This window comes from Muscardinus avellanarius (assembly GCF_963383645.1).
Source record: "Muscardinus avellanarius genome assembly, chromosome: 11".
Classification (NCBI taxonomy): domain Eukaryota; kingdom Metazoa; phylum Chordata; class Mammalia; order Rodentia; family Gliridae; genus Muscardinus; species Muscardinus avellanarius.
This window is the reverse complement of record NC_137797.1, coordinates 75,378,682-75,397,886: the sequence shown is the minus strand read 5'-3', so window position 1 is coordinate 75,397,886 and position 19,205 is coordinate 75,378,682. Positions and strand designations below refer to the sequence as shown.

Sequence of the window (19,205 nt, the reverse complement as noted above, 5' to 3'; positions counted from 1 at the left end):
AGTATTAAAGTTGGAAAGTTTAATACCGGAAGAGTTTAAAGTTTTGTACTTGAGTGGAGATTTTTATATTTTTATACTTTAGCAGACATTTGGATGACAATAGTCACTGCCAATATCAATAGAAGAATTTCTACAGTAGACATGAAATAGTACTCTGATTAATTTTCCCTTTCCTCTAAATTGAAAATAAAGAGAAGAAATTGCCTCTAATTAAGTTTGTTATTATTTATATAAATTTTAAATTAAGAATATTGAAAATACACTTGCAGCCCTATTCTGATTATAAAATGATTGCAGCTTGATGATATCTCTTTGAGAAAAGGAAGAGAAGATCTTAGAAATTTGTTTTGTTTTGTTTGAGATGAGTGTCACACTATGTTTCCTAAGCTGGCCTGGAATTCTTATACTCAAATGATCCTTCTGTTTCAGCCTCCCAAGTGGCTAGGATGTGTACCCTACTGCACCTAGCTAAAACTTAAAATTATGTAAACATTTTCTCTTATATTGTTTCAGGAATCTTTAGTAAGTCTAATATAACTGTAGAAAATTTTATATGTATTTTTTCTATGTCTAACAAAGGTATTCAAGTAAGGAAGTATTGATTGTTATTCTTTAGGACTGTTGCAGACATTGAATATGGATTTTAAATGTATTTCTTTTCAAGAGATTTTCCTAAAAACTATGTGGAATCTAAGTACTTTATTAATAAGACTTCCCTTCTCATCATCAATTATTGGTTGCAGTATAGAAATACGATAATCTAGCTGGGTATGGTGGCGCATGCTTGTAATCCCAGTTCTTGGGAGACTGAGACAGCAGGTTCGAGGACAGCCTCAGCAAGTATTGAGACTCTCATCAGTCTAGCCAGATCCTGTTTCAAAACATAGGGCTGGGGGTGTGGCTCAGAGGTGAGATGCCCCTGGGTTCAATTCCCAGTACTACAGGAAGAAAGGGAGGAAGGGAGGGAGGGAAAGAATTTGCTCCTATATTCTTAGATATTTTATTACTTTTTTGTACATATTTATTTTGTGAAAAAAATATTTATAGCACACTTGTAATCTCAGTACTTGGGAGGCTGAGATAGGAGGATTGCATAGGTGTTGCTATTTAGTGAGAGTAGCTTTTTCCAAATAAAATATAAAATAGGTCTGGGAGTACAGCCCTGAGGTAGAAAGCCCCCCTGGGTTCCATCCCAAGAACAACAACAACAACAACAAAAATATTAATCGAGATCACATATAAATAATATATTCTTATCTATCCTTAAATATTATAAAGACTCTATGTACTGCCACAAAACTATATTGTGACACTTAACTGTTATGTTTTGGGGGACATTTCTAGGATATTTTAAAATTAAAGAGGTAAGCTCTTCAAATGTCTATATTGAGAATAAAGTTCTTAGCCAGGAGTGGTGGCACACACCTGTAATTCCAGTACTTGGGAGGCTGAGACAGAAGGATTACAGGTTTGAGAACAGCCTCAGCAAGGTAATGGGGCTCCTAGTAATCTAGGTAGAATGCTCCTGGGTTTAATCACCACTGCTACACACACAAAATTCTTTACATAATTTTCTTCTGTGGTGTGTTGTGACAATAGATTTTTACATTCTATTTGGAGAAATCTCTCTCTCTCTCTTTTTATTTTTGCGGGTCTGGGGATGGAACCCAGGGGCAGTTGACCTCCAAGCTACACCTCCTGCCCTATTTTTTATTCTTTATTTTGAAACCAGGTCTCACTGAGTTGCAGAGGGCCTCACTAAGTAGCTGAGGCTGTCTGTGAACCACGATCCTCCGTGTCTCAGCCTCCCAAGTGCTGGGATTACAAGCATGTGCCACCACGCCCGACGAAATCTCTCTTTTAACATTTGAAAAAAGCCCAAACATTTCTGAATGTTTTATCTAGAAGTTTTCTAAGTATTATCTTTTTAAATTAGTTACAATTTTATATGGAAAATGTAGTTAGGATATTCGTTTTAAGCATAGGTGCCAATGCCTAAATTGACCTAATTAAGATTCAGTATTTCTAGAAGCATAACATTTTCTTATATAAAGATACTATAGCTCTGTATTATCTTAGTATTCTATAAACCCATTTTCCCTCACTTTCAACACTTTAGAAGTAGTTGTGTTAGATTAATTTCCCTAAGCCGGGTGTGGTGGTGCACGCTTGTAATCCCAGTGTTTGGGAGCTGAGACAGGAGAATCTGGGTTCAGACAGCCTCAGCTACTACTTAGTGAGGCCCTTTGCAACTCAGTGAGACCCTGTTTAAAAATAAAGACTGAAAATAGGGCGCGGGGTGTAGCTTGGATGTAGAATGCTTCTAGATTCCATCCCCAGTACCACAAAAAAAAATTATTTCCCTATAGAAAATATTAGTTACTTTGCTTTAGGCAAGGATTTCTTAGGAGACAAAAGTAGAAACTGTAAAAATAAAAATCTACAAATAAAAATTCATCAAAATTAAAATTTTTCTTATAAAACACTTAAAATGAAAAGACAAATATTAAATGATTTTGCATTTAGAATATTTTAAACCTGCTTCATTAAGTGCTTGGCAAGAATGGAGAGTTAACAGGAACTTAAACATTGGTGGCAAAAGTGCAAGATCTTATAGCCACTTTGGTAAACAGTTTCATAGTTTCTTAAAAAGTTTAGCATACATCTACATGTGACACAGCCATACTACTTCTATGTATTTTAGTCTAGAGAAATTAAAAAGAAAATGTCCCTACAAAGTCCTGTATGTGAATGTTTGTGGCAACTCTATTTATAGGTGCCAAAACCAAAAATTCCAAATGTCTTTCAAATAGAGAATGGATAAACAAACTGTTTAAAAAGAACTAGATTACTGATTCACACATCAACATGAATATGAATCTCAAAAGCATTTTGCTGAATGAAATAAACCAGACACAGAATGCTACTACTTTGATTCTATTTACTTGACATGTTGAAATAAAACAAAGCTACCATCCAGAATATAGAACCAGTGGTACATAACAATAGGGAATGGAATTGACTATAGAGGAACATAATACAGTTTTTGAGGTGATGGAAATATTTTATAGCTTAACTGTGGTTATAGTTAAAAAGTTGTACATATTTATCAAAATTTACAGAATTCTGAAACTGAAAAGAATGGTTTTTACTATTGATTACAGCAACATATTAAATTCTTTGATGTGGTAAACTAAAAGTATAGATTGCATAAATTAAAATAATCATAAATACTACTCTGGCAATGATATTTAAGAAGGTGAGTACATTTTTATATTTTAACACTTTCTCAAAAATGTGATTTTAATGATTAGCCAATTTATTAAGTCCAGAAAGCTGAACTCTTTTAACTTCTAATCGTTTATATTTTATTTAAAAAAAGAAAAAGAGCTGGACATGGTTGTATACACCTGTAATCTCTGTACTTGGGAGGCCGAGACAGGAAGATTGTAGGTTCAGGGACAGCCTCAGTGCTAAGTAGTGAGACTCTCATCAACCTAGTGAAACCCTGTTTCTAAATAAGAAAGAAAATTGGGCTGGGGGTGTAGCTCAAAGGTGGAATGCTTTTGGGTTCCATCCCCAGTACCACAAAAAATAAATTAATTAAAAACAAGAAATAAAAAGAAAGCTATGTTCTGCATTCATAAGATACTAACCATAAGGGTATCCAATACTTGAAATACTTAAAAGTATTTTCTTTCTTTCTTTCTTTTCTTTGTTAGATTATCTACGGCAAAGTTATGGGCTATCTATGGACTTTAATTCACCAAATGATTATAATAAATTGGTGCTTTCACTGTTATCTGGACTCCCAAATGAAGTGGACTTTGCCATTAATGTCTGCACTCTCCTATCAAATGAAAGCAAGCATGTCATGCAACTTGAAAAAGATCCTAAAATCATCACGTTATTACTTGCTAATGCTGGGGTGTTTGATGACAGTAAGTTTTAAGCTGATCATTTTAACTGATTATTCTGTGGAAGTGTTAAAGATTTTTCCAGAAGTTAAAGAAAAAAGATACACTTTATTTGTCAATATAATAGCATTCTTCATTTGGTTTATTAAATATATATCTATAATAATAAATACTATGGGGTTTTAACCTTAAATGTTTGAATAGTAAGTCTTATAACAGCTTTTGATATAAAAATTCCAGTTTTATCTCTTTTATACTAGGTTACTCTTTAGTTAGCCAGATTACTCAGTTTTTAAGTTATAGTTGAATAGAGATTTAGAAAATATATTTTGAAATCTTCTCATATTTTTCTACTTTAAAATATCTATGTTAGCTGAACATTATTGATTTTAAAAAATTGTTTCTTCCATTTTAACCCTCCTCCCAACCCAATTGTGGCCTTTTTTTTTTTTGCCAGAAGTTATATCCTACTAAAGCATAAGGTATTCATATATACTGAAAATATTTTATATAATAATGTGTATAAAGCACAGTAGACTCAGAATTTTCTGTAAAATTTAAAGATTTATATTTTTGTATTTATATGTAATAGCAAGATGTTTGCAAATTTGTTTTTCTGCAGCTTGATTTAAATAATCAAGTAGTATATTTCAAAGTTTTTAAAAATTAATTAATTAATGTGTTTATTTATAAATCCTGAGAATTGAACTTGGAGCTCTATCACTGAGTAATGCCCCTAGCTCCTGTCAGACATAATTATATTTGTGATTATCTAGGATTCTTTGACATTTGCCTTGTACTTATTTTGTTTGAAAACAATTTCAAAATTACACAAAAATAAAAATTAGTTTCTTACCCAGCTTGAAACTATTCTTGCTTATGTGAGGGAGAAACAAAGAACAATTCTTTTCAGTTTCTGTTATAACTTTAACAATTGCAATTTGTTTTACTTCCATCTCACTTTTATAATCTTTTGTTTCTGATATTTTGATGTTTCAAATAAAACTTTCAGCATTTAATGTAGAATTGAAAGTGATTTTACTTTTCTTAGGAAATTTATAGTAAAGCTTTCAGAAAAAAATATGTTCTTAAATCAAAATAATTTTAGTGAAGTCTTTCTATTTGATCATTGCATAGGACTACCTGTGAATAATAAGTTATACATATATAAGATAGACGTAATCATACCAATTTTGGTATGCATTCTCTAGACCCAATTTATCCTCTTCATTTTGGGGGCATTTTGAATTCTCTAAAGGACCAAATAATCATGCATTGTAGCAATCTGAAACAATAATAATTAGCAAATGCTATTTAAGGAAAGTTTTTATCAACAGTTTAAGAAAGTTTAGCAAGCCAGGCGTGATGGCGCACTCTTGTAATCCCAGCACTTGGTAGGCTGAGGCAGGAGGATTGCACAGGTTTGAAGCCAGCCTCAGCTACTTAATGAGGCTCTCAGCAACTTAGTGACACCCTGTTTCCAAATAAAGGATAAAAAATAGGTCTGGGAGTATAGCCCAGAGGTAGAAAAGCCCCTGGGTTCCACCACCAGTACCACAAAAGAAAAAAAAAAAAAATTAGCATTCCAAAGTATAAAACGAACTTCATGTATTTTGAAAATAATTCTCTTTAAACAAGTTTCTTAAAAGGAGATTTTATTTGTTGGAATTATTTGCAAAGAGTATATTTTACTATATTCTTTCAAAGTATGATTACACAACTTTTTCTGAAATTAATTTCTAAATTATAATAGTCTGGCATCTAATAACAGTTGGTTTGATCTTTTTATATTTTTATTCTCTACAAATGAAAATGAATGCAGAGTATATTAGTAATTTTTTTTATTACTGTCTATAATTTAAGAAAATGAATTGAGTTTTGTTCTGTTTTGTTGCAGCAATGGGAATGGAACCCATGGCTTGTGCATACTAGGCAAACCCTATAACACTGAGCTATATCCGTAGCCCAAGTTGTGTATTTTTTCTTTGAAGGGATTCAGATTTTTTTTAGGTTCTATAATTTAAAACTGTATACTTAAAGACATTAGCATTTACTGTAACCTACTGGTAAACATTACTACTATAATGATAATAATTTCTAGGGAACAAGACACATTAGAATGTAGTTTTACTATTTTCATAGCTTATACAATATTAAGAATTAAAGAGAAGAATTAATGCATTTTAATAAATGCTATTTGTTGCTTTAGCTTTAGGATCCTTTTCTACTGTATTTGGAGAAGAATGGAAAGAGAAGACTGATAGAGATTTTGTTAAGGTAATTTACATAAATTAAAATGTTGGTGCTGGGTGCAGTGGCCCATGCTTGTAATCCCAGTGCTTGGGAGGCTGAGATATCCAGGCCACCCTGAGCAATTTAGTGAAGGCATTAGCAATTTAGTGAGATCCTATTTCCAAATAAAAAATAAAATTGGGCTGAGAGATAGCTCAGAGGTAGAATGCTCCTGGGTTCAATCCCGAGTTACACACACACACACACACACACACACACACACACACACACACACTTGAATTTTAAGTTATATGTAGCCAAGACACCTTATTTATTTATTTATTTATTTATTTTTGTGGTTCTGGGGATGGAACCCAGGGGCATTCTACCTCTGAGCTACACCCTCAACCCTTTTTTAAAAAAAATTCTTTATTTTGAAACAGGGTCTTGCTGAGTTGCAAAGGGCCTCACTAAGTAGCTGAGGCTGTCCATGAACCCATGATCCTCCTGACTCAGCCTCCCAAATGCTGGGATTGCAAGCTTGCGCCACTACTCCCGGCTTCCACTTTTATTTTTAATATAATATAGACATACCTATTTTGAGTGGTGATTAAGTTGAGTAGAAAATCTTTTAGGATAGCTAACAGAAATAAAATTTTTATTGTTCATGATCCTAAATTTACAACAATAGCAATGAAGCTGGGTGTGGTGGCACACATCTATAACTCCAGTACTTGAAAGGCTGAGACAGGAGGACTGCAGGTTTGAGGACAGCGTCACAATGTACTGAGACTCTCAGCAACCTAGCAAGAACCTGTTTCAAAGCAAAAATAAATAAATAAAATAGGTGAAGGGAGTAGCTCAGAGGTAGGATGACCCTGGGTTCAATCCCTAGTACCACAAAAAGTAGGACTAAAAAATAGCAATATCTAAATGGCCCTGCCTTACTGGAACTTACATTTCATTCTGAACTCAGAATTTTAGGAAGTTTTATTTTATGTACTACAATTCAGGAAAGAATGAAGGCATAGACCTAGCATCAAATCTTCAGAAAAGCACATAACTCTAAAAGATGAATAAGTGTTAATCTATTGGAAAATATCTGGAAATATATTTTTGAAAAAAAAATCTAGTTGTAAACTTCAGATAAGAAACTCATACTTGTCTATGTTCCCTGGCTTTTGAATAGCAATAGAATACTTCTTTTATTTGCCATCTGAGGGTATAGTATATCATGTTATTAATAATAGAACTTAGATATTAGACATGTGAACATATTTCCTTTTTTAAAATGTTACAAGATTAATTTTTAACTGATTACTTTTGACTTTTTCTTCAGCTAAGATTTCTAAATCACCCACTTTTGTTTTTTAGAAACAGCCACCCAAATACCATGATTTGTAACATTATTTAGACTAGCCACTTAAAAATTAAAAATCAATTGCAGTAAAACTTTTGATATGGAGGTATCACATAAGTTTAGATTAAAAGGTTTCTTTAAGAAACAAGATTTGTCAGCTAATAGTAAGATCTTTCTAATGGTGCTTTATAGAAACTTAAAATCAGAGTTTATTGTAACTAGTTGAATAAATTATAAAAATTTAAAAACCCACATTATATTAGGTGAATTGTATTATAAACAAAAACCTGTTAGGTCTCTGAGGCCCTCACGTTAAGAACTTCTGTTCTAAAAAATGTCTTATTTTTTAAGTATCTTGAATTAAAGAAAATTAGGCATTTATAATTAGAATTAAATCTATAGGCAGTAGCAATATCCACATTACTGAAAGAAGAGTAAAAGTATTATTACTGTTTTATATTATGTGACTTTTTAAAGTAATGTAGTCATTGTTTCAAGCCATCAGCACTTAATAATTTCTTATTACAGTTTTGGAAAGACATTGTTGATGACAATGAAGTACGTGACCTCATTTCTGACAGAAACAAGTCTCATGGTAAGTCATTGAAAGTAAAATTAAATAATTTTCAAATAATAAATGAAATATTAACTTAAGTGAAATTTCTTTTTTCTTTTGTAGAAAGTACATCAAGAGAATGGATTTGGGAATCTTTATTTCATCCACCTCGAAAGCTGGGCATTAATGATATTGAAGGACAGCGGGTACTTCAGATTGCAGTGATTTTGCGAAACCTGTCCTTTGAGGAGAGCAATGTTAAGCTCTTGGCAGCTAATCGTACCTGTCTTCGTTTCCTATTACTTTCTGCACATAGTCATTTTATTTCTTTAAGGCAATTAGGCCTTGACACATTAGGAAATATTGCAGCGGAGGTAAGCATGTAGCAATAATTTAAAATTGTTTTTATAGTTAGCAACATTTACTTTAAGATTTAGAGATAGCATTTTATATTTGCCCATATTTAAGGGTTATTAAATGATTATATATATTTGTTGCTAAAAGTGGTGGTTTCAAAGTACCAAATACTTGTAGATAAAAGGAATACTTGAAACAATACTTCAAATATTGTGATGACTACTCTCACGGTAATTACATTTTTTAAAGTAATACATCTTGACTTGTTCACTTTTACCTTTGAAATACGCAACTTTGGAAGAAGCATACATTAGCAGTTTTTTCCTTTTTTCCAGCTTTTGTTGGATCCTGTTGATTTCAAAACTACTCATCTGATGTTTCATACTGTTACAAAATGCTTAATGTCACGAGATAGATTTTTAAAGATGAGAGGTGAGTGCTTACTTGCTTTTCCTCCTATATTATGAACAAACTGTATCATATCTTAAAAAAAAAAATCAATGTGTGTGCATGTTTTCCAGGCATGGAAATTTTGGGAAATCTTTGCAAAGCAGAAGATAATGGTGTTTTAATTTGTGAATATGTGGATCAGGATTCATATAGAGAGATCATTTGTCATCTCACTCTACCTGATGTGCTGCTCGTAATCTCGACACTTGAGGTGCTATACATGCTCACTGAAATGGGAGATGTTGCTTGCACAAAAATTGCAAAAGTAGAAAAGAGCATAGGTAAGATTGGACCTTTTTTCTTTATTGAGGAAAAGTATTTAGTATGAAATTATAAAAAGACTTTAATTGATATTTGGGACTTACTGCTTAATTTTGAGGAGTCATTACTTTTTTCGATGAGCAAGAAATATCTATCATATAGAGACCAGGATTGTGTGCCTATCAGTAATTCCTATTCTTTTCTCTCTCTTTCTCCCTCTCTCTCCGTGTGTGTGTGTGTGTGTGTGTGTGTGTGTGTGTGTGTTTTACTAGGGATTGAACCCAGGGGTATTCTACCTCTGAGCTACTCTCCCAACACTTTTTATTGTTTGTTTTGAAACAAGGTGTCACTAGGTTTCTGGGAATCTCACTAAATTACTGAAGCTGGTCTCAAGCCTGTAATCCTCGTGTGTCAGCCTCCCAGGTACTGAAATTACAGGCATGAGCCACCATGCCTGGCTTCCTCTTTACATCTATTATTATATATCAAATTCTTCTTTTGAAACTGGGTGTGTTGGCACACACTTTTAATCCTAGTACTTGGGAGGCTGATACAGGAGGATCGAAGGTTTCAGAACAGCTTCAGCAATTTAATGAGGCCCTCAGCAACCTAGTGAGAACCTGTTTTCAAATACAAAATAAAATTGGTTTTGGGGTGTAGCTTAGAAGTAGAATTTGCATCTGGGTTTGATTCCCAATACTACAAAAATTTTCTTTTGGGGGGCGGGTCCTGGGGGTTAAACGCAGGGGCATTCTATCTCGGATCTACACCCCCAGCCTTTTTATTTTATAATTTTTTTTTTTGTTTTGAAACAGGGTCTTGCTTTGTTGCTGAGAGTCTCACTAATTTGCTTAGGCTGGTCTTGAATCTGTGATCCTCCTGTCCCAGCCCCCCCCCCCCCCCCCGTACTGTGATTACAGGCATGTGCCCTACCTCACCTGGCTTGTCAAATTTTAAATCACCAAAACTGCTATGTCTTACTCTTTGAGAGTATATCTTTCCATTTTAACTACGACTGTTTAATGACTATATTTGAGTGGTAAAAGCCTGCTCCTAGAAACTACTGGTTAGTGCTGCTGTCTTTAAAAATTTACTGAACTCATCTTAAAGGTTATCAGTTTTAAGCATACTACTAAAGCATGCCATGTTAACATTTTACTCAGGGCTTAAAATAAAATGTTTTTCTGGAATATAAAACTAACATCAGAGTTAGTGAAGACTTAGCTTGAGAACTGTTGTTATTGAAAAATTAAGATGTCATTTAGAAAGCTGTTTTCTATTTTCCTTGGTACTGAGGATTGAACCTGCTGCATCCTTCCTGTGGGCTACACCCTCAGCCTTTTTTATTTTGAAACAGGGTCTTGCTAAGTTGCTGAGGCTAACCTCAAACCTGTAATCCTCCTATCTCAGCCTCTTAAGTACTGGGATTAAAGGCATATACCATCACACCTGGCTTGACTTAGGAAGTCTTTAAACAATATAACTATATAGTCCCTACCTCAGAGATCCTAAATTAGCCTTCAGAGATTGAACCTAAACTTTTTTAAAAAGATCATTCTGATGTACAATGATTCATAGACTGGTGTTCAAGGAGTAGTGTTCTGTACAATGTGTATTCTCCATAGATAACATTATTTTGTAGCAATTATTGACTGATAACTATTGAATTTTTATTTTAGACATGTTAGTGTGTCTGGTTTCTATGGATATTCAGATGTTTGGCCCTGATGCTCTAGCTGCAGTAAAACTCGTCGAACATCCAAGTTCCAGTCATCAAGTTTTATCTGAAATTAGGCCACAAGCTATAGAGCAAGTCCAAACCCAGACCCATGTAGCATCTGCCCCAGGTTAGTGTTTTACATGTTCTTTTTCAGTATGCTTATGGTGTATAAGGTTTAATACTAAGGACAAATTTAAATACACAGAATAAAGAACTGATATTTTACAGTAGAGTAGGCTAAAGAAAAATTTGATATGTACTGATTTTTTAGATACTCATATTCCAGGAGTAGCAAGATCAAGACGAGCACAGAGGAATAGTGTAATAGAGAAATCAAGTTTCAAAGGATTTAGAGAAATCTAAGGCATTAAGTATTCACAATTATGTGGACAGTCAATGCCTTAAATGTGTTTATTATTTGTGGTTTTGGTGATGGGAAATTGACAAAGAATAAGTTAATCATATATTAACTTATAGTTCTCTCAGGTGATAATCAGGTTACATAATACTCCTAACACCTCCAAATCTTGGCTCCAGTACCACAGAATCAATGTTTAGGAGCAGACACATTTTCATACATGCGCAAATTTATATCTGCACATGTGTACTTTTCCCAAGATTCCTTGGCTCAGTTCTGTTTAACTCAAAAACCTCTAGTTATAATGCAGACCTTTCTGATAACCAGCCTTCTCTTCAGTTCTTGGATTTTCTTCTTTTGGCTCATGCCTAGTCGCCATTTTTATATTTTAACACAACTCAGTCCTTCTCTTACCCTCATTTCTCCTAACAAAGCAGTCCATTCTTTACTTCACCTGTCCTTCCAGTTCCTATATTTTGACCTCTTGCTGTTCCCAAGACACCTCTCTATCCTTGTATTTTTTTTAATAGAAGGTACTCGTTTTCTTAGTTGATTTCACCTCTCACTTCACAGTTATTTAACATGGAGGCTATGGAGAATGAATTTCTTCAAGTCCTTACCTCTTTATTTAAAAATTTACTAGCATCTGAGCTCATCCTCCTTCAGTTTTCCTCTGTCTCAGGAAGAGATACTCTTCTGAATCTGTACTCTATCATTCTTTTTCATCCTTGTTTTCTTATCTTAAACCTGTTTTGTTTACTTCTTTCTCTCAGCTCAAAATGCTAAAAGGAACTTTCTCACCCTCCTCCACAACCCTCAAATCAAAATCTCATTACCTTTAGTTTTTCTCAAATTGACCTATTTACTAAATATTGTTGAGTCTTCTTTGGTCTTTTCAGTTACTAGTGCTAGTTACTTGGTTCAAACTAATAATTTTCCAACTATCTCTATTCCTCATTCAGTCATGGTCCTGCTCCTGCTCCTATTCTGCCTCATAGCATTGAAAGTATGTACTGTATTTATGCAAAATACATAATATATATTACATATTTTATTAATTTTAGTTCTGTCTTATTTAAGTATCTGGTAACATATCATGTGTTCACTTAATATGTATAAATCTGCCTCACAGAACTGAATAAACAACAAAAAAAGCCAAAAAAAGAAAGAAACACGTAATTTTGATTGCTAGGTATAATCAATGTACTTTGACCCACAAGCAATAGATATTAAACAGTCAGTGCATAGTTGGGAAGTATTCAGAATATTAATGGTTTGTCAACCTTGATAAAGAAATGAAACAGATCATTTTTCATTTAAGTCAGTGGTGGGTATTTATGTTTGCCTTCAAAGAAAGTGAAGATTAAATTAAGATCCAAAGAAAAACAGTGTCCAACAGAGATAGAGGAATTGATAAATGGCCAATGAATTTACTTAACTCTACTGGGCCATTTGAGGAATATTCAAGGGCGATTTTGATGACAGCTATTATTTTTTCCTTATGACTGACCTTTGACTTAAAAATTTTTAACTACAGAGGATGAACCCACCTCCCCTACCTAAGATTTGATCTTCATTTGGCAAATGGACAAAATGAAAAATTAAGTGTGTATATTTTTATAGTAACTCATTGATACACAAGAAAATAGGGAGTGTGTGCATGCACGTGCATGTGTGTGTGTGTATGTGTGTGTGTGTGTGTGTGTGTGTGTGTGTATGTTACTAAGGATTGAACCCATAGGCACTGAGCTACACCCCCAGGCCTTATTTATTTATTTATTTATTTATTTTTGGAGAAGGTCTCACTAGGTTGCTGAGAGTCTCACTAAGTTGCTGAGGCAGGTCTTGAACCTGTGATCCTCATTTCTCAGCCTCCCAAGTGCTGGGATATAAATGGCTTTTAAAGGCCTGAGTTTATTTTTGAGCTGGAGAGAACTTTATTACTTATTCTTACTGTAAAAGGACATCTTTAAATTGTTTTATTAGCCTTTGTGGTTTGATTTTTTTTGTCTATAAACTAATGGTACTTTTTAATTAAATAATTGTCTTAAAATTTCTGCTTTTGCCCTCATTACTATGAAAGATTTTGATATTTTTGTGCTAGGAATGGAACCCAGGACTTCCCACATGCCAGACACGTTTTCTACCTTGACAACACCCCCAACCCACTAAACTGACTTTTTTTTTTTTTTTTTTTTTGGTGGTGCTGGGGTTCCTGGAAGCCCTTCTACCTCCGGGCTACACTCCCAGACCTATTTTTTATTTTTGGAAACAGGGTCTCTTAAGCCAGCGCGGCTGGCTTGGAACCTGCGCGATCCTCCTGTCTCCGCCTCCCAAGCGCGGGGATTACAAGCGTGTGCCACCACGCCCGGCCGTAAACTGACTTTTTAAAATAAAATAATTAACTGGGCGTGGTGGTGCACGCGTGTAATCCCCGCGCTTGAGATGCAGAGACAGGAGGATCACGCAGGTTCGAAGTCAGCCGCACTGGCTTAAGAGACCCTGTTTCCACATTAAAAAAGTATAAAATAGGTCTGGGAATGTAGCCCGTGGGAGTGTAGCCCAGAGGTAGAAGGGCCTCCAGGAACCCCAGTACCACAAAAAATAAATAAATAAAAATAAAAAAATAAAATAATTACCATGTTCTTTATAATCACTGGAATTATGATACCATTATCCACTTAAAAAAATACATGTGGTCTGGGTCTGTAGCTCAATGGGAGAACATGCGCTTAGCATGTGAAAGGCCCTGGGTTAAAGCACCCAAAAAATGATCAATAAACGTGTTTGTGTGGGTGCATGTGTGTGTGTGTGTGTGTATGTGTGTGTTTAAAATATACATACACACAAACTCATTAAACTCAGGAATTTTACAGTGTCCTTTTGTTTTTACCTTACAGTCATTCTTACATAAGCCTTACAGAAATTTTTTCTAGTATTAATATATTTTATGCTGGACAGTCTTTTTATTCATCACCCTGTCAGTACTTTTCAGTTATAAAATAGATGTTTTAAAGTTTTTTAATTTTTGTTTTTCTATAAAACTTAAGTAAAACTTTCATTACAAGTTTTTAGTAATAAATGTTACATCAAACAATAGTAAAACAATGTTTTATAAAGAATCATTAAACAAAAAGTGAAATTATCAGAAGTACATCTCTTAATGAGATAGATGGGACATTTTCTCCCATTTTTATAGACGCTATTAACGCAGTATATCTTTAGTAAATGTTACTTGCTCATAGAATGAAGCAGAATCAGCATCAATTCTATTCTTATTTTCTTCTATAGACAGTAGCTGAAAAAATCTAGGTCAGTAAACATATGAGAATAAAAAATAGGTTATAACTATATATCATACTTGCTCATCTTTTGGTGACACCTTGTATAATCTAAATTATTGGACAAATTTTAACATAGTGGTTCTCAAACTTGAGTGTGCATTATAATCACCTGATGGGTTTACTTAAAAGCACAGATTTCTTTCTTTTTTTTTGGTGGTACTGGGGTTCCTGGAAGCCCTTCTACCTCTGGCTACACTCCCACACCTATTTTTATACTTTTTTTATGTGGAAACAGGGTCTCTTAAGCCAGAGCGGCTGGCCTCGAACCTGTGCAATCCTCCTGTCTCTGCCTCCCAATTGCGGGGATTACAAGCATGCGCCATCATGCCCGGCAAAAGCACAGATTTCTGACCCTTGTACTATGGGTTTCCAAATTAGGTGAGACCTGGGACTTTTCATTTCTATCATGTTGCCATTATATATTGATGCTGCAGGTCTGGAGATTATGGTTTGAAGACTATTGGGTCAAGAAAATTGAAATGTTACTAATTTCAAGACCAGTACAGTGTTTTTTACATTTATGAAGTATTTTGTATCATGTGTTTTGAATATGTTTGTGAAAATCTCTGAATTGCAGATTTACCTTATTCAGTATATGAAAAATTTGTCATAGAACCTAAGAAACTCAAATTTTTTGTTGGTGTTTTGTTATGTTTTTAATTTTTTGGTTCTTGACTGAATCCAGGGCCTCACACATACTAAGCATATACTCTACCACTGTACACTGGCAACCTGATTAATTTGTATTATCAAAGGTCTATTGGTTAATCAGATTTGCTTTCTGTTACTTAAGTCCAACTTTTCAGTTTAGGAAAATGAGCTAATATATGCTCATATGACTCCCTTACTTCAGAATGCTAAAAGTTAAACTTGCCATGAGTTTGTCATTTGAATAAAATATGATGCCCCTATCTTTTTTATGTTTCTTTGAAATCTTTTCTGTGACAATGACATTCTTTGATAGTAGTTAAGGCATAAAAGAGACAAAGACATTAAGCAAAATTGTCATCATTCTGTAATATATCTTAATTTGAAATACCCCAATTTCTAATTTTTCCAGTGCCCAACTTTGCCTTTAACTGTAATATATAAAACACTGGGATTGATAGGAAGCCCTCCCATAATACTTTGGTTAAGAGTCTCTGCAAACATGAATGTGTCTAATTCTTCTTTTGTTGTGTCAAAGTTTTTAATAATAGCATCTAATGTTTATATAGTGCTTACTGTGTGATTAAACTCATTGTTTAAAGTCCTCTAATTTTCAAAACAACCTTATGATGTCAATGTACTGTTACCTTTCTCAGTTTATAGAGAGAATTTAAGAAATATGCCCATGGTTACACAGCTAGTGAGTGGTAGAATTCTGGAGCCAGCCTTTCTGGGGTCAAGTATCACGCAATTAACTGTAATCTTTACAGTGCTATAAAAATAAGAATAAAAGTTAAGCCTTTTTTTCATAGTAGGGGAAGAGCAGTTTACAACAAGGAAATTAATATGCTCAGGCAAAACAGTTTTGGGAAAGAAGACATAGGAAAGTTAAATATCTGAACATTGATTCCTTTTAAAATACACATGCTAGTGGATCATTTGGAATGTCCTCAAAATGTCTTGAGGGTAATGCTTCTGCACTTGTAGAATGCATTTCTTTATAATAATTGCACATTTCCAATTTAAATTCTTAACTTTGGCTTCATCACATTTTATTATAAGGTTTCACATAATATCAACCTAAGTTCTAATGTTTTATGAAATTGTTAAATGATTTAGGCAATATAATGCTGAGTAAAGTATGTATTCATTCATAGAATGAGTGATGAAGAAAAGAGAAAGTTTCTACATAGGATCAAGCCCTAGAAAAATATTTTCTATATTAGTATCATCAAGTTAGGTGTAGAAGAAGTGAAGTGCACGGGTTGCCAACATCAAAGGATTTGGGTTCTATTATTCTGTTGAGAAGGTTATCACAGTATATTGACTGAAATGTGACAACCTGATTACAGATCCAACACTTGTAAAGAAAGGCTTTTCAGCTACACTATATTTTCCCCATCATGTGTTTCTTTATAAACTAAACCTTTAAGATTTTGTTTTCTGATCTGCAAAATAGAGGTAATTAGACTTGTAAAAAGATGAAAATAAATAGTGTAAATGAAAATGGCTTAATACAGAGTAACATATTTGTTAAAGTGGCTGTTCTTAGTTTAATGATAGGAAGCCAAGGGCTTCATCAAAGGTCATGGTTTTCTTCAGATCATTCAGATTCATCTGTGCTTTGGAACTCTCCTACTTTGAATAACTTGGAAGTTTGCTTTATTTAAATGTTCTGAACAATCGTGCTAACATGTCATCTGAAAAAAAATGAGTGCATTCAGTATCTTAAAAATTTCAAAATAGCCAGGCATGGTGATGCACACTTATAATCCCATCATTCGGGAGGCTGAGACAGGAGGTTCCAGGTTCGCAGACAGCCTCAGCTACTTAGGCCCTTCTTAATGCTGAGACCCTGTTCCAAAATAAAAGAATAAAAAATAGAGCTGAGTGTGTAGCTTGGAGGTAGAATGCTCCTGGGTTCCATCCCCAGTACTGCAAAAAACAAAACAAAACTTCAAAAGAATGCTAATTCAGTGATAAAATAACTTTTTAATATACTAATATAGCTGGGTGTGGTGGCACACGCTTGTAATCCCAATAATTGGGAGGCTGAGACAGGAGGATCACAGGTTCAAAGCCAGCCTTGGCAGTTTAGCAAGGCTCTCAACCACCTAGTAAGACCCTGTTTCCAAATAAGAAATAAAACCAAGCTGGGGGTGTAGCTTGGAAGCAGAAAGCTCTGAGTTCAATCCCAGTATCCCCCACACACACACACACACGCGCGCGCGCACGTGCACGCACCTACATACGTACGTACGTGATCCATATTAATATTTTGTTATAACTATGTTAACTTTTATTATTTTCATGCTTTTATTTGTTCCTTTATATAACACAGAAAACATATTACTTTTTCTATAGATATTGTTATTGTTAAAAAAATACATGACTTGCCTTATAATTATTTTAAAATGTATCCTAAGTGAAATAAAAGAAATTATGTATCTTATGATTAATAGCCGGTACATTTTTACATAACCATGTTAGCTCTTTCAAGATAAAAATGTAAACTTCAAAACTATTACAATAGATCTCCCCTTTTTTTTCCTCCCCAGAAGAATATTCTATGAAAATTCTTTCTAAAATGTGGGACTTAAAATTAGTTTAGCTTTTGTTCATCTTATTCTAGAAATTTATAGAGTTAATATTAATCTTTTAAATTCAAAAGTGAAGTTATAATTTCTAATGCATTCTGCTTCTGTAACTAAGCTGAGAGATGCTTGCTTACTTCTATGTTGAGTTGTGTGACACTAGCCTATTTTAATCACATCGAGTCTTAGTTTCTTTACCTGTACTTACTTCACAGAAGAAATGGGTAAGATAATATGGGTATTTAGTCAGTGTCTGGCCCATAAAAAAAACAGTTTATAATTAGTTAAGTCATCCATATTGTTGTTTTTAATGACTGTGCCTACTATAATATGTGCTCCATTACATTAGTTTCTTGCTCAAATTTTATATTTTCATGTTTATATGCTTTTTAAAAAAGGTATTTGTTATGAATATCAATTGATTCTGTGTCTATTAAGTAAATATGGCATATAGTAATTACATTTTTTAAAATGATGTAGCTAATGTATTTTTTTCTTTAGCTTCCAGAGCAGTGGTAACACAGCATGTTGCTCCGCCTCCAGGAATAGTGGAAATAGATAGTGAGAAGTTTGCTTGTCAGTGGTAAGTGGTATATGTCTATTAAGGCTTTATCCTTGGGATGAATAAGGCAAATGATGAAAAAAGAAATGTACCTTACAGCCACTCAGAATGTTTCATTATATATATTTTTAAGTTAAGAATATCATTTATATGATGAAAAGAATGTAAAATCACTTCACCTGTATTTTGAAGTAATTTGAAAGAAAAATAATCAACATTTTCAGAATTAAAATATTCTGACAGGAATTTCATTAAATTAAACCACTTCTTTTTGGAGTAACAATATGTGTTAAAAAGTTCTTTTACTTTGTAGAGAATAACATTTGTCAGATTATAAAGATTATTCTTCTGAAGTTAATATTTGGTTAAACCAGGTTTTCTTGTTTCAGGTCTTCCCCCCCGTACTGGGGATGGAACCCAGGGGCATTCTACCTGAGCTACATCACCAGCCCTATTTTTTTATTTTTTTATATTATTATTATTATTATTATTATTATTATTATTATTATTATTATTATTATTATTGTTTGTTATTTTGAAACTGGGTCTCACTGAGTTACAAAGGGCCTCACTACATAGAAGCTAAGGCTGTCCATGAACCGCAATGTCTCAGCTTTCCAAATGCTGGGATTACAAGCATGCGCCACCACACTGGGTTCAGGTTTCTTTTCTATCTGTAACAAAACTTCTTACTCACTTACTCAAACTTGCAATCTTCCTGCTTATTTAAGCAGTCTAAAACCTACCATGTAGTTTTGTTAATAATATAATGAGATAGTAATTTTTTTTCTTTTGGTACTAGAGATTGAGTCCAGGGGCATTCTATCTCTGAGCTACCACTCCAGA

At 33.7% G+C, this 19,205-nt stretch overlaps 1 protein-coding gene across 1 annotated transcript in view; it reads left to right on the top strand.

Annotated features, from left to right (window-relative positions):
• ARID2 (AT-rich interaction domain 2) overlaps positions 1 to 19,205 on the top strand; it is a gene marked incomplete at both ends in the record, with an annotated part of 187,563 nt that overhangs the window by 122,428 nt on the left and 45,930 nt on the right. The window contains 8 exons of the mRNA XM_080705952.1: positions 3,723 to 3,941; positions 6,127 to 6,194; positions 8,038 to 8,104; positions 8,189 to 8,439; positions 8,758 to 8,854; positions 8,944 to 9,153; positions 10,813 to 10,980; positions 18,299 to 18,380. Coding sequence (XP_080562078.1) covers positions 3,723 to 3,941; positions 6,127 to 6,194; positions 8,038 to 8,104; positions 8,189 to 8,439; positions 8,758 to 8,854; positions 8,944 to 9,153; positions 10,813 to 10,980; positions 18,299 to 18,380 — 1,162 coding nt within the window. The remainder of the gene's footprint in view (positions 1 to 3,722; positions 3,942 to 6,126; positions 6,195 to 8,037; positions 8,105 to 8,188; positions 8,440 to 8,757; positions 8,855 to 8,943; positions 9,154 to 10,812; positions 10,981 to 18,298; positions 18,381 to 19,205) is intronic.